This window comes from Scomber japonicus, chromosome 4, assembly GCF_027409825.1.
Source record: "Scomber japonicus isolate fScoJap1 chromosome 4, fScoJap1.pri, whole genome shotgun sequence".
Lineage (NCBI taxonomy): Eukaryota > Metazoa > Chordata > Actinopteri > Scombriformes > Scombridae > Scomber > Scomber japonicus.
In genome coordinates, this window is record NC_070581.1 from 7197229 (window position 1) to 7212686 (window position 15458).

Below are 15458 nucleotides of genomic sequence, written 5' to 3' on the forward strand. Positions count from 1 at the left end.
GTGCTTGTGTATACAACTTGAGACACACAGTTGAAACCATGCCAGGGGGACTAAGGATGGAAAGAAAATAAAGCTCAAAATAAGGGAAATAAACACTTAGGCTACATAAAAACTGTAAAGCTGTATGCTCTGGTAAATTTGTTTTTGTTTTGATTTGGTTTTTATGCTGTGAATACAATTGCAAGCCAAGATTACTATGGTATTCAGTGAATCTAAACAATACATTTTTTTCCAAAGTAAAGAAACATGGGTGTAATATGATCAGCAATCCTACATTTACTCCACATCCGTACAGTGTGTGAACAAGACCAGAACAAATGTACCAGCGTTTCTCTGAGCAGTGTACTGTTCTCCTTTGTTTTTACTGACGTATCCCATCATGATTTTACATTGGTTAATGAATGCAAATTTTTAGGTGTTGACAGTAAATGATAACGAGATAAATGATGGGTTCTAAAGAACTGCAGCAGCCAAGTTAATACTGTTCACTTGAAATGCCAAACATTCATTATTGTAACACATTATTGTATTAGATCATCTGTTGTTAGTGAATGGTATACCTCAGCTCCACCATGACACTGTTGTTTCAGGTGTTGCGATTGTGAATGAGTGTTCTAATTATTCCCAGAGAAATATGTGTGAACTGGAAGCGTGTTAGATACGGTTGCTGGGGTGGATCATTAACTCTAATGAAATCAACATTATTCATGTGAGCTAAGAGATAATGAGTTAAGAGAGACTACCGATACAAAATAAGAAAGAATATAAATAATCATGAATAATAAACTGAATGAGAGTATATATATTGGCTGGAAATGTACACATATTCAGTGTGCAAATAATAGTAAACATAGAATTATATTAATGTATCGTGTTAAATGTTGCTGGTATTGTATTCTCATGGGAAACCAAGTGTGTATCCACTATATGAGCTCTATATTAATATGATGGTTGGTGCATGTTTCCTGTTAAGATGCGTGACATGCAATCTGTCACCTCTCTTTCATATCTCACACCCACAAAACAGATAAATACTGTTTAAGAAAAGGCAGTGAAGAAGAACAGCAAACTCCTTCTCTTCCTGTTTCTGAGTGGGACCGACATTTTGGACAACAAAACCAAAGTGTGCGACAAAAAATATTTTATTTTAATGGCTTATGAAAGGGAATCATACCAACTCTTATAAAAAAAATCAAGTGTCTGTAATGTCCAGCAGTGCATTTTTACAGTTTGTCTCCTCTTGCTTGTTCTTCTTCAGAATAACATCCTGCAGACAGAGAGAGAGAGAGAGAGAGAGAGAGAGAGAGAGAGAGAGAGAGAGGTGAGCTGGAGAGGTAAATTATTAATTAAATCCAGTCCCTTTGTTTTGTGCAGTGTTCTCCATCAAGAAAAACCTTCAATCAGAATGGTGGAACACAGAAAAAAAGAGGTGGAGGAAATGAAGAGTGAAGTAAATACTGGAGTGGGGGAAAAAAACACAAAATAAACTTTGTGATGTTGTGTTATGCTCCTTTTGTTGAGTATTTAGTTCTGAAACCATCGCAGGTGTTTCCTGCATCCACAGCAGTAGAGGGCGGTAGAGGGCAGCAGCTCCTCTCCCACCTAACAAGCAGCTGCGTTAAAATGCTGCCCTCACATACTCGGGAAACTTGAGTGTCCTATTTTTTATGCCTATTTGAAAAACCAAATAAAGTTTTAACCACGTGGAGGAAGACGTGATTTGCAATGTTGGCTGAATTTCTGTATCACTTGTGTAAATCTTATGAATTGTCTCGTAAGACATAACCACTCTTGGATGCACCAAAGAGTCGTTTCGGATGACTATTGGATAGACAAAGTAACGCAGGGCACATGAAGGCCACACAGACACTGGTGTGACAGAAGGCTGCGTGTGAGTGTGCGCGCGCGCTTGTGTGTGTGCGCTGGTGTAAATACGACTTTGTGATGGCAGTTTTGACGCCTTCAGTCTAAAAGGTAAGCAAAGTGTGTGTATTGAAACCAGCTGCCGCTTTAATTACCGCTACAAACGCTAACACTCTGCTGTAGTTAATGGCTAACTTTTACAACACCTGTTAGCACGTCAGCTAGCACAGGGACAGATAATTTAACGTTATTGGTTATTATTGGCAGACGCGAGGCCAGTCTCTGTAAATCACAGCTGCCATTTTGCCCCTGAGTCAGTTTACTTACATATTGTATTATTTTTTCCCAATGGCTCGTTCTCGTCCACCTGCAGTTGGGGCGTTGTAGTCGGTGTCAAACTCCGGTTTGACTGTCCGGTAGGCGCCATGGGGAACCGGTGGACTCGCAGCGGCAGCAGCTTGTCACTCCTGCCGGAGAGGCAGAGCTCCGGGCGCCGGGGAGAGAATAAAGACTCCGATAATGACTCTTTGGATGGGCTCGTTAGACGGGAGGACATAGCAGAGTTCCCGTACGTGGAGTTCACCGGGAGAGACAGCATAACATGCCCGACATGTCAAGGCACTGGACGGATACCCTCAGGTGAGAAGAAAGCGTTCAAACACTACCACAGCAAAGTTTAATTTTACCTTATTTATACAGGTGCAACAATTAACATAATTAACACTGATATTCTGTATCAAACGTGTTAAAAAGAAGTGCGGTCATGTGCAGGTTGTCACAGGCTCATCATGTAATGTTACAAGCTGCCAATATTATTACTATGTATGGAGCCTTAAAGGACAGTTCCACAATTTTTCAAGTCTGTGTTAAAACAACATAAACCCAAATGAACAGTGAAACATGTTTTTCTCCTGTTCATACCGACCATTAGAAGATCCCTACATAATGGACTTACATTGTAAGTGATGGAGGACAAAATCTACAGTCCTCCTTCTGTGTAAAAATGTATTTAAAAGTTGATCTGAAGCTAATATGAAGCTTCAGTCGTCCAAATGAGTCAAATCAAGTCTTCTATGTTTCAACGTTACAGTCTTTTTAGTGCCAAAGTCCCTCCCTTTTGTTACCATACTTCCACGACAACAGGTAAACACTGTCCGGGGAAACACTAGGATGGAATTCCTCGCATAAAATGACAGTGTGGACACCCTGTGGATTTTGGACCCTATTACTTACATTGAAAGCACATTTGAAGGAGGAATGATTACAGCGAGGAAATCCTCTTTCACCGTTCATATGATCAGCTGACTGTTGTTTGAAGACACACCTGAATAAGAATAGCAAACTTAACATTTTTAAGCAATGTAACATGATGAATATATACTTAATAAGTTGAATGAAGCTTCTCTTGCAGGTTTTGTCATGCGTCCAAAAGTCTATTTTAAGGATTAAGACTAATCGATATGTTACATCACTTGTTATCACTTCTCCTGATAGGTCAAGTGAATGAACTGGTCGCATTGATTCCATACAGTGACCAAAGGCTGCAGCCCCAAAGAACGTAAGTAACGAGTTACAACATATACTGTAACATGTATCATTATTTTTATATATATATTAACATAGAAACTGTATTTTCTTTGCTGTAGGAAACTATATGTGGTCCTGTCGGTTGTGGTCTGTCTCCTGGCTTCTGCGCTCGTGGCCTTCTTCCTCTTCCCTCGCTCAGTGGTCGTGGTGGATGACGGGATTCGCTCGGTGACGGTGCGCTTCGACCACTCCAACCAGAGGGTCCTCATGAACATGACGGTAGGTCTATGCAAAACGACACATTCCACTGGCGGTTAAGATATGTGTGGTGGGAGAAATATCATGTGATTAAAGCTTTCGTTAAATGGTAAGTGATGGAGTTTAGGAGCACAGCCTTTGGCTTGCATTTTACTTCCATTGTTATTTTTAAGCCTTTCTTCTTCTGCTATGTTTTCTGCACTGTCAGCACTTTTCCATGAGCTCATAATGTCCTAGGACTGATAGAAATGTCATCAGCATCATCACGACTGCTATTTTATAACTGTGTCAAAGATGTAGAACGATGTTGATGCCTGAACTAGAAGTATAAGAGTCTAATTTAAGCTGTTCTCTTTGTCACTTCCTGTGTGTGTTTGTGTGTAAGAACACACCCAGCACCAGAATTTCATTTGAGCATAAACAGGGCGGGTGTACTTTTACACACACAAAAAAAAAGTTGTGCAATGTTTGTTTTAATTTCAGCATGTACTTTTTCAGACTCTATGTACTTTTCTTTCTTTCAGAGCACGCTGAACTTCAGCAACCCAAACTTCTTCTCGGTGCTCGTGCAGAGCGTGAACTGTCAGGTTCTCTACATGAAGACGGTGATCGGAACTCAGCAGCTGGACAATACCACCACCATCCTGCCGCTCAGCGAGAGACAGGTACAGAGGTGTTAGAAGCACACAGTAACATGACCAATACAAAAATGTAAAAATACTACATTACAAATAAAAGTCCTACATAAAAAATCACATATGTAAGTAAAAGTACTGCAGTATTATGAGTGATGTAGTATGCAGTATTACAGTAAAAGTACTGCAGTATTATGAGTGATGTAGTATGCAGTATTACAGTAAAAGTACTGCAGTATTATGAGTGATGTAGTATGCAGTATTACAGTAAAAGTAGTGATATATTATTATATATGACATCATTATATTATTAATGAAGCATCAGTGTTAGAGCAGCATGTTACTGTTGTAGCTGCTGGAGGTGGAGCTAGTTTATACTACTTTATATACAGTTAGCTAGTTTATACTACTTTATATACAGTTAGCTAGTTTATACTACTTTATATACAGTTAGCTAGTTTACACTACTTTATATACAGTTAGCTAGTTTACACTACTTTATATACAGTTAGCTAGTTTATACTACTTTATATACAGTTAGCTAGTTTATACTACTTTATATACAGTTAGCTAGTCTACACTATTTTAAGTACAGTTAGCTAGTTTACACTACTTTATATACAGTTAGCTAGTTTATACTACTTTATATACAGTTAGCTAGTCTACACTATTTTAAGTACAGTTAGCTAGTTTATACTACTTTATATACAGTTAGCTAGTCTACACTACTTTAAGTACAGTTAGCTAGTCTACACTACTTTAAGTACAGTTAGCTAGTTTATACTACTTTATATACAGTTAGCTAGTTTAGTCCAGTGGTTCGCAGCCTAGGGGTGGGGCCCCTCCAAAGGGTCAGCGGAAAGCGGTCAGAGGAAAGAAGAAAAAACAAAGTTCTGATAAACAAATGTGTTTTCAGTTTTTGGACTTTTTCTCTAATCTTTGATTTTTGCTGAAATATTGGATCATTTGAACATTAATTGAAATGAAAGCATGTGAGAAGTTTAAAGGAAAAAAATCACTATTTGGTGGAGCTGTTAACTCTGAAATGTGAGCCTGACTACACACTGCTTTTTGTAAGACATCAAAAGACAAAAAGGTTGGAAACCATTGGTTTCATCTTTAACAGTGTGTTGTATTTTAAAGCTTGTCATATTATCCATTGTGTCAAATCTTCATCTGAAAAGTAACTAAAGCTGTGAAATAAATGTAGTGGAGTAGAAAGTACAGTATTTCCCTCTGAGATGTAGTGGAGCGTATTCAATGGAAAGTACCTGAAAAGTTCACCTAAGTAGTACAACAGTACTTCAGTTAATGTACTTAGTTGTTTTCCATCACTGTCCAGGAACATAAGCACAGTGAATATTGTGTATTTGTGTACATAATAAACAGTATCACTGTTACCATAGAGACAGTAGAGCTTCCTTGTACAGAGTTCAGTATGCAAACAGAGTCATCCTGACGTTGTAGGTGTACAGGCTACAGGATGTGGTCTGTTACATTACTGATTGAAGATTTTTTTAAAAAGCAGCAACAAACTGTCACTGACTATAAACAGGAAAAAGTCACATCACGTTTTCACCTCTTTGTTTGACTACTAATCTGATCTGCGTGTTAGTCATTGCGTAACACTTCTTTCAGCCCAAGATAACACAGGAGTGCTTTGTTTGTGTTGTTTCTCAACCTTCTGCAGGTAAACTACACTGTCAGCGTTGAGATCGGCAGCAGCGCGGCATACGTCTAGTAAGAGCCTCTGCTTAATCTTTACCCAGACAGCTGATAATCACTGTAATGTAGAAATCTTCCAAATATGTCTGCAGAGTAAATGAGAAAATGAGTCACAGGTTATTACATGCATCTAAAAGCTTTCTTTGTGTCTTTTTCCAGTGCCTTCTGCACCATGCCCAGCATCAAGGTCCACAACATTGTGGTATTTATGCAGTAAGTCTTGTTACTTCTGTTATTTTCTCTTAATCAGTGGTAACATCAAGCAACACGTCACACAAACCACTTCCTTAAGGTCACCGCTTGTGAGAACATTCTGATCACTTCTGAATCATACAGCAGAGAAGATGTGTGGGAAAAGTCCTCTCCAGATGCATGTTTCATTCATTTCTGTGTTATCCCGCGTTGTTTTCAGGACAGCAGTGAAAACCTCGTACATGGTCCGAACCTCCCAGAACAGCCTGGAGGCCTATCGCTACATAGACTGCGGTTCCAACACCACGTACCACCAGAAAACCCACCAGCACTGGCACCATTCCTCCAACCGCTCACCAGCCACATCTCTCAGCCCCCCTCTGCTGTGATGGGGGGGGGTGGGCACCACAGTCCTAACAGGAGGAAGGGATGAATCATTTAGCAATCAGCACACACACTTCCTAGACGGATTTTGCGCTTCCTTCTCGCAGATGAAACCACCAGCAGAAAAAGCAAAAAAATACCAAACTGTGCTTTTTTTTTCTCTGTCTCTCTTAAGCTTACACAGAACTGTAACAGCTAGTGCCATTGAATGAAGCGTTTTTTCCTGAACAAGTGTGGGCAAAGAAAGGGAAGAGAAGAGAAGAAGGGAATCGGATGTTTTCTCACCACGTGGAACGAGGGCAGCTAGGTGATATTCTGCTTTGCTTACTCATCACGTCTCAAACTATTTCAAAACTGGCTGACCTCATGAGTCACATGAGGCAAACAGAGTGAGTCACCGACAACGAGCTTTCTCTCCCTCTCTCTCTCTCTCCCTCTCCGGCCCTGTTTTGGATGCAGGACAAATGTCAAGAGAGAGGGAAAGCTCTTTTTCTTGTCTTAAAGGGATCACTGTTGACATTCCTCGCTGACAATGAAGCTCCAGAGTCGGCGATCTTTAATTGAATTAACCCTGCAGAGCTCCCGTCTGCGTCCGCTGCATTCTTCAGCACAGCCGGAGCGACCTGAAGACACTTTAACACTGCGTAGACTGAGAGGCTGCTGATGTTTTGGAATAAATATTTAATGCAAGTGCAGGAGGGATCATTTAGGGATTGTGTTTAAAGTATGTGGAAAATGATAAACTTAATGCTTTTTGCTGTGTTATTTAACTAAATTTAAAACTGGCATTTACAAAATTTGGATGTTTTTAAATGAGTGATACAGTTAATTCGGGGTACCTCTCAGCAAGTCGAAGCACACTGATACTTTTTTTTTTTTTTTTTTAGATTCAGGGTATCCAGATTTGCTTGAAGGCATCAGCAAAGCTTGTGTGTTGATGTGAGCCTGAGATTATTCTGGTTAGTGTTTCTTTTAATCATTGACACTCCGAGCTAAATTACTGAAAAGCACATTTGTACCTCATAATATATTCTGTTGAGCATCTGCAATACAGTCCAGATGTGCAGCATGTCCTGCCACCAGCGTTTAAACATGGAACAGACAGAAGATGGAGTGAGAACACAGTAGATATTACACCATGTAACATCTGTATGCACATCTGTGTATTTAACTCAACTCCTCTGTGGCTTAATCAAACCTTGGATGCTTCGGCAGAGCATTTCAAACCAGTTAGTAAATGATGTCAGAGAGTTTGACTGTAGCTTTACATTTCAAGTATTCTCAAATGACTCCGTATATTTATAAGCTCCACTTCCACCATAGAAACAGTTATTGATTTGACTTTTTTTAAAGGGAAAGTTCTCTGTAAATTTTTGCATCATGAAATGATTTTACCTGAATTTCTTCTTTTTTTTTTTAAAGGGCAGTATATATTTTCAAGTTCTAAAAAAGTCATTCATGTGGATTGTGAATAAATAAAATGAATAATGGACACCAGAATTTGTTCTTTGTTTTTTTTAAATAACCAACTCAGACACATTTTAGGTACCACATCATTTTCAGTTTAATTCTATTCTTCATTTTTTTTGCATACAAAATAGCAGAATATCCTTTTCAAAACAAAACGCTTCCTTTTTTTTTTAAATGTCTCATACGCGGTCCTATAGCTGCATGTGAAAATATATTACTACATAATATAAGAGATCAACAGAGAAAACAGACCACAATATATTATCGCTGTAATACAAGTAGTGTTTTTTTTTCTAGCTTTTTACCAAAACAGGCGACACACTAAAATAAATGTGTAGTAAAAAATACAAGAAGCAATAAGTACAAAAATATAGCTGGATAAAAAGCTTATTAATACAAGAGTGCTTTGTCTTTGGTTAAGTACGTCTGTCTTTGCTTGTGTGTGTCTCCGCTCTGTTAACTGGGATGCGTGGATAAGTGACAGTCGTGCGTGTGAATGAGTTTAATAATGAACGTGATCACACCAAATGAAAAGCGTGACCTGGTGAATGAACGCCAAACATTTCACGGCAATGGTGCGGCTTTAACACTGTACGTCCTTCCTCATCGAGCTTTTTCCCCGTTTTCACTTTCGTGTTTCTTTAAGAGTCGGACGTTACCGTTACTCCACCTTAATCTCCTTAACACACCAAAACCCTTTAACACACACACACACACATGCCTCTCCCTCTCCCTCTCACACACACACTCATACTGGTTAAAGTTTAAAAGAACCTCACATTCGTGTTTGCTTTCGTTAGAGAGTTATTTCTCTCGCTCGCTCCGATGATTAAAGTGTGAATGGAAAAAAAATAACAACAAAAAAAACATGATTGTCAATTGTGATTACATGTGTTTGTGTATGTTACATGATAAAGGTGCTGCAGAGTGGCTGTAAATATGCTGTACATACATCTGGATACCTGAACACCTCTACATATAGAAACTAAATTACATCATCAGGGCTTTGGTCTCTCTCTTTTTTTTTAAAAAACAAAGAAAAATACAAAATATAAACACCTGCTGTTTGTTTTTAATCATGTGTGAAATATTGATCCTATAGGGCGTCGTTGCCCTCGAACAGTGCAAGGAAAGATCCTCTTTGTAAGCGCTCCACACAGCCGTTAAAGCTACTTTCAGTATTTCTATTGTTGTTCAACCGGACACCACCAGCCTTACCGAGAGGATAAAAAGCTGCGTTCAACCATCATTTAACCAGGAGTCTGTATCACCAAGCAAGTTCAACTAAGTCTGGCTTTCTTTGAGTTATCTGGCTTTAATGAGCCTGGATTACTGGTTAGCTCAGTTTACTCTGGATTTTTTTGATCCACCTATGAGCACGTCCACATAAAAGAGTTCCTGATTACAAGCCAATCAGAAACATGAATGTATTATTTATTATTTGACACCGGGTGAGTAGAGTAATAAGCAAGGGGTAAGAATTTATGTGTGTACTTCTTCCTGCTCCTTTTTGAAAACGTATTCTTGTTTTGTTCATGTTCTATATCTGTGTTTGTAGAAAGAAAAGGAAAAACAGCCAACTATTAGATTAGAGGCTAAGGCTATAATAAGTATGAGAATAGTTTTAGGCTTGTTAAAAATGTATTACATTATCCATAACTGGATGATTTATTTGATACATTTTGGTCCTTTTTTGTCTCATTATGAACAAAATGACACACTTAATAAAATGAAAGTAATGTAAGGTTGATTCAGCTACTTTCAGAGTAAAAGTACAGATAGCAGTGCAAAAAAAAGGCCTGAAGAAAATGAATAAATCTGATATCATTGATCTGACTGAAACATAGCAGTTAGTCTTTAGTGTGTTGTATCAAACTCAGAATCAACACAATGATTTGGCACTCAGAGTGATTCTACTGATCTATAAAAAGTTTCTCCTACTCTTTTCACACTTGTCACTTGACTGTAAGCTCAGTACTTTTTGTCCATGTCAGTTTTTCCAGTGGGCGTACTGTTGACAGGTTTCAATGTGATCATATGAACTGATTCTGCTCTGGAGCACGGTAGCATTCAGAGCACAGGTTGCCATGGCAGTCTGCTTGGGTTTACAGTGAACCCACTTCATGATACAGGCCCCTGGTAGATGTCGAAGATGGATTGTTGAGTTTTCTCCTGAAGCCTCCTCATCCTTGGAGGAGTTGTAACATTTTATGGCATGGCTTTGTCTGTACACAGTGTTTCATTTAGTCTATTTTTCATCCAACAATACTTAAATATATTTGAAAACTGAAACGATCTGGAATATTTTCAACCGACTGAAATCATATAATTTGTGCTGCTGCCCAAAACTCAGAACAACACAACAAACAGGTGCGCTCATGTACAGTAAATGTGTTTACACTATATGCTGCTTGCCACTGCTCGTGTGCTCTGAGTTTGGTTTTCTGTTTTTGTTCCAGTCTATCGGCGTGACAACATGACCTTGTTGATAAAGTTGACGATGGCTGAGGCGGGTTGTTCGGGGTCCAGCTCGGCAAACAGGTGGCAAACGTTCTCTGCCATGCTGCCCGGCTTCTTGGCTACGAACCCAAACACTCTGAGAGAGGCGGGAAAAACAGATGTGAGGAAAAAGAAGGAGAGAACAAGACGGAGGTTAATGAGATCACACAAATAGTGAATTTGTCTCATCAGTGAGGCAGTACCATCACTTTGTAACAGCCTTAACCCTCCTGTTGTCCTTGGGTCATTTTTAACCACCATTAAAAAAACTGAAATACTTTCAAAACAGTATCCTGACTAAACTTTGACATATACCAGTTTGTGATAATCAACATATTTTCCTCTAATCTTAAATTTAGTTAAAATAATGAATTGATTTCTGCCCTTTTGACTCAAAAATGAGCAATAATTTAATTTAAATGAGGCCAACTGACCATAATTTCCCAAAATATGTTAAATCTGTGGTAATAAATTGGAATGAAGTTGGCTAAAAAGACAGAACTGGGTGATAATTTATACCCCATGAGGACAACAGGTGTGATTATGTGCCGGCATTAAACATTTGAAATGGTTTCAGAGCAGCATCCTGAGTAAACTTTCACATATGCCAGTGTGTGATAGTCCATCAACATATTTTCCTCTGATCTTAAATTTAGTTATTTTCTGCTTTTCTTTTAAACTTAAAAAATATTTACTATTTCATTTAAATGAGGCCTATTGAGCATAATTTCCCAAAATATGTGTTAAATCTGTGGTAATAAGTTGGAATGAAGTTGGTTAAAAAGGTCTAACACAGAATTGGGTGATAACTTATATCTTATGCTTTATAAACAGTTAAACCAGACCAGGTCCATTTTAACCAGAAGTTGCATGGTCAACAGAAAGACAACAACAAGGTTAAGAGTTGACTAATGAAGGAATTAGTATGATGTAACATGGGGTCATGTAAGATTTGATTGTCGTTATTAAATCATGTTTTGCTGGAAGTGTTTGCCAAGGTTCACACACCATGCAGAGGCTTCTAACATCTTGAGTCAACCATATAAAGCCTCTTTGAAATACACACATGCCCACACTTTCACTTCCTCTCAGTCACCAAACACAGAGCACTTACTTAACAGTGGTGCGGTCTGAGTTAGTCCACCTAAAGCAGAGAGAGAGAGAAACAGAAACCAGACTCAGACATACACATGCAGGCTGAGCTTCAGAACAAAAGCTGATGCAGCTGCACGATTCAGCCGCAGCAGGCATGCTCACAAACATTCACACGCACTGACAAATGAGAGCTCCAGATACATGCGAGGGCTCATGGCAATGAATGAATGATTGCAGTGGTGTGTCTACGATTTCTGCTGATTTTAGGTTAGTTATAGTTCAGCTATGAAATCTTTTTCTCTTGATCACCTACCTCCTGTCCTTAGGGTCGACGCTGCTGAAGGTTACACTGTTCACTGGGTAATGTCTCCTGAAGAAAACCCTAGATACAGCACAAATAAAGCAACACATAAAAGATCATTGTTAATAATAACTAGAGGTTACTAAATAGTAAATCAATCAATGACTGTAAGGAAGAATTACAGTATTCATTTATGGGTGGGATGTCTCTTACCTGCGCTGGCTGTCGGTCAGTGTGATGCCCTGCGATGTCACCTTGAACTGAACCACGGTGGCAGAGGGGCGCGGGTTACGACCCAAGGTAGCATCCGTTGCCTTGGCGATGGCCTGGGGGCCGGTCAGAGACTCGGTTTCCACAGAGTTCAGGTAGAGGACGTTACAGGCTGAAGGAAGAACATGAGCATGAATAGTGTCGTCTTTTAAATATATAATTAACTTATGTTAAAAGTGAAGTTTTCATGAAGTTATGTCTATTACAGTCATTATTTGCAGCTTTATTATCTTTTTTTCTTTTTCTGATATTGATATTTGTGGTAATATTGGTTGAGGTGATAGTTTCTGGTTCCTGTTCTAGACTGTGCTTATATAGCAAGCTGCTCTAGTGGCCAACAGTATAAGAAATAACAGCTATACCCAAGGTTGTAGAGCCATGGTCAACAACCCTGCTCCTGGATCATTAACTCATTATCAAGCCCTTGACAAGCTTCAGCTGCTTGATAGTGAGTTAATGATTAGAATCAGGTGTGTCAGAGTGGGGAGATACTGTACCTAAAACATGCAGGGCAGTAGCTCTCCAGGAGCAGGATTGGAGACTACTGCTGTAGAGAAGAAAGTATATACTGTACATAATAATGTGACCCGAGTAGAGAAAGAAGGTAGGATGGTGAACTCACCTGCTCCTTGTTTTAGCAGGTCAGCAGCCGTGCTGATGTTGCTCACCGGTTGAACCTCCTGCACATCTCCTATCAGATCTGACAACATGGAGATCACACTCAGATAAAAGTGCTTTTTACATTCAGAATTCATCAAAGTGCATACTGCAATGCATCTGAGGGTATTATTACTTTAACTTATCCTGGCTGTCATCCAAAAAACTATTAATTTTAGGAGTACCAACCTTTTTCTGGGATCTTCAGAGCGCAGGGCAAAGAGATGGGTGTGATGGAGTGTTGGTAGACTAATGCAGACAGACTCCCTGTGGATATAGTAAATCACAGTCCATTTCATTTGCCATAAGCAACATGATAAACAGTCCTCTCTCCTTAAGTTGTCACATTAATACTAATGGATTAGGAAATGAATGATACATGAAAGTATCCTAAACTTACCAAAGTAAGGCTCATTCTGACACCCTTTGATTTTGACTCCACGAGGGCCTGTTTCTATTAGGAAGTGTCTAACCAGCTGTTCCAGAGGGTCACTCACTGTAACAACAGAGAGTTACTGTTAACAAGTTGCACACATCACTGTCAAACAAGGACATTCTGCTGCTGGAGCTGAACAGTAGGAGCGAAAAGGTGACAATGAGATTTCTAAATGATAGAAACAATCATTTTACCTTTGCTGCTGTGGTTGTTGACATTGGGAGGAGGTGTAGCCACCTTCAGTGCCAGGCCATAAGCCCCCTGGAAAGAGTTACTGTCCCTGATCAGGAAGGTTCCTGGATCTCTCTCCTTCAAAGCTGCGATTGCTACAGTCAAACACAACCAATGTCCTCGTTAGGAATGATTCATTTCATAAACTGTAATTCTAGAAAAAAAAAAACATTTGTCATTAGTTAGGGAAAAGAAAATCTTTCAGATCTACCTTGCTCTCTGGAGATTCCAGGCTTGTACCAGAACTTTGAACTGTCCTGGACAAACTTCACACTGACCCTATTTCCATTCTCAGCCTCCACAGATGACACTACCTCATTTTGGCCTGCATGGGGTGCAATTTCACCCACTGTAGGGGAGAATGTGACATGGTGCTGATGCTGAGTGGTGCTGGCAGTGGAGGTAGGAGGCACATGGCCCCCGGCTGGCCTCAGAGTCCCCACCCCATTGTTGGGTGAACCTGGCTGGGCAGGCGGGTGACGCTTCTCTGGCAGAGGCGGCTGTGGATGAGGAAGGGGTATGGAGATAGTGGAGTAGTTGGAGAAGGAAGATGGGTGGAGCTGTGGGTTGTGAGCGGAGTAGCACTGCCTCTTGTTAGTGTCCAGAGGAGCGGCGTGTCCCTCCATGCCTGGGTAGTGGTGATGCGGGGGTCCGTGCTGCTGGATGTGGTTCGGATGGGGTTGGTCAGAACCGCCCAACATCAACCTCCTGCCCAAGGTGGCAAACCCAGGAACAGGGCTATCAGAGATGGGGGAGCCCTCCATGCTGCTGGATGAAGGCTGAGGGGGTGACGGTGAAGCCGGGGTAGGGGATGCAGGGGCGGCTGTGGAGTTGGGTGTGGGTTTTGGGGATTCTGGGATAGACTGCCTGGTTGCAGAAGGTCCATTGACCTGCACCGGGGTCGGTCCTACAGATTCGGCAACCTGGCTCTGAGGCTGTGATGCCGCCTGCATCACAGTGGAAGGCAGAGCAGCAGCCTCTGAAGGATGGGGGGTCTGCAGAGTGAGAGGGCATGGTTGGGGGTGCGAATCTGGTGCAGCTGAAGCATGGACGGGGGACGAAGGGGCCTGGCAGTGTCCCTGCTTTGATATGGCTGGTGTCACAGAGTCAAAAGAATTGTTCTGCGTTGACAAAGGTGAGGGTGTATCTGAGCCACAGTGCTGCTGTAGGGAGGTGGAGGGGGACGGGTCGGTTGGTGCAGTGCAGTGGTTGTGGGGTTCTGTTTGAATAGGTGTGGTTGTGTGTGCTTGTGTATCTTTGGCGGGCTGTGGCAGGGAAGACGGGTCTGTGGTGCTTCTTTGACTTTCCTGGACGATAATATCAGCTCGGTAATGTCCATCATGGGGCTGGGGTGCATCGTAGTCATTGTTGATGATGTCCGTGGTCCGGATCTCATACTCTCTTCCTCCTGGACTAGGACTTAAGCAGACAGACATGAATATTACTGTCAAAAACCTCCTTGTGATTTAGTGCTACAATTCCTACCTCCTGAATCTCTATAGTCATCGAGTGACCACAAACGTCTAGTCTGTAGCTTTACCCTGGCTTGGATGTTTGATGATGATAACTTATAGAGACTTCAACTGAAACCTTCCACCTCACACTACTTTAACTTAGTAAAAGAGTAAAAGCGGAATACCTTTCCTGTGTGCGCAGAGGACTGCTGGTGTGGACAGGAGTGGATGGTCCAGACATGTCAGATGGTGTGGAGCATGGGCCGTGACCCTCTCTGTGGACCCTCTTGAAGGAACCATGGGTAATGTGATCCCTCCAGCCCATACTTTCACCAGAGCTACGAAGGCCATCTGAGAATAGAAGGGAACAATGCACAACGTTATCAAAAAGTAACCTTGGCTAATTTGATATCATTTAGATTCCTGACTTGAATGTATTAAGCGTGTAAAAACCCATGTGA

The 15458-nt window shown here is 40.7% G+C and overlaps 2 protein-coding genes across 7 annotated transcripts in view; one reads left to right on the forward strand and one right to left on the reverse strand.

Moving 5' to 3' along the window:
• Window positions 1-1911: 1911 nt before the first annotated feature.
• On the forward strand, window positions 1912-8062 carry tmem106c (transmembrane protein 106C). Its single transcript, XM_053318479.1, has 8 exons — window positions 1912-1974; window positions 2237-2502; window positions 3358-3421; window positions 3510-3669; window positions 4173-4313; window positions 5974-6023; window positions 6168-6221; window positions 6421-8062. The coding sequence occupies exons 2-8, from the start codon at window positions 2289-2291 to the stop codon at window positions 6587-6589; spliced, it is 852 nt and encodes a 283-aa protein (XP_053174454.1). The 5' UTR covers window positions 1912-1974; window positions 2237-2288; the 3' UTR covers window positions 6590-8062.
• A 2452-nt stretch (window positions 8063-10514) lies between these two features.
• tns2a (tensin 2a) overlaps window positions 10515-15458 on the reverse strand; it is a 50973-nt gene continuing 46029 nt past the window's right edge. For 5 of the 6 annotated variants that reach the window (XM_053318476.1, XM_053318473.1, XM_053318475.1 and 2 more), the window contains exons 19-28: window positions 15183-15348; window positions 13755-14962; window positions 13507-13638; window positions 13277-13372; window positions 13066-13143; window positions 12842-12919; window positions 12163-12331; window positions 11962-12030; window positions 11668-11697; window positions 10515-10650 (exon numbers count right to left, since the gene is read on the reverse strand). In XM_053318476.1, the coding sequence (XP_053174451.1) occupies window positions 10515-10650; window positions 11668-11697; window positions 11962-12030; window positions 12163-12331; window positions 12842-12919; window positions 13066-13143; window positions 13277-13372; window positions 13507-13638; window positions 13755-14962; window positions 15183-15348 (2162 nt within the window). The remainder of the gene's footprint in view (window positions 10651-11667; window positions 11698-11961; window positions 12031-12162; window positions 12332-12841; window positions 12920-13065; window positions 13144-13276; window positions 13373-13506; window positions 13639-13754; window positions 14963-15182; window positions 15349-15458) is intronic. The other variant, XM_053318477.1, reaches the window with a different exon arrangement.

Coding starts and splice junctions, on each gene's coding strand:
- tmem106c (XM_053318479.1), top strand. CDS start 2,289: ATGGGGAACCGGTGGACTCGCAGCGGCAGCAGCTTGTCACTCCTGCCG. Junction 6,024..6,167: donor AGCAGCGCGGCATACGTCTA/GTAAGAGCCTCT, acceptor GTCTTTTTCCAG/TGCCTTCTGCACCATGCCCA. Junction 6,222..6,420: donor AACATTGTGGTATTTATGCA/GTAAGTCTTGTT, acceptor CGTTGTTTTCAG/GACAGCAGTGAAAACCTCGT.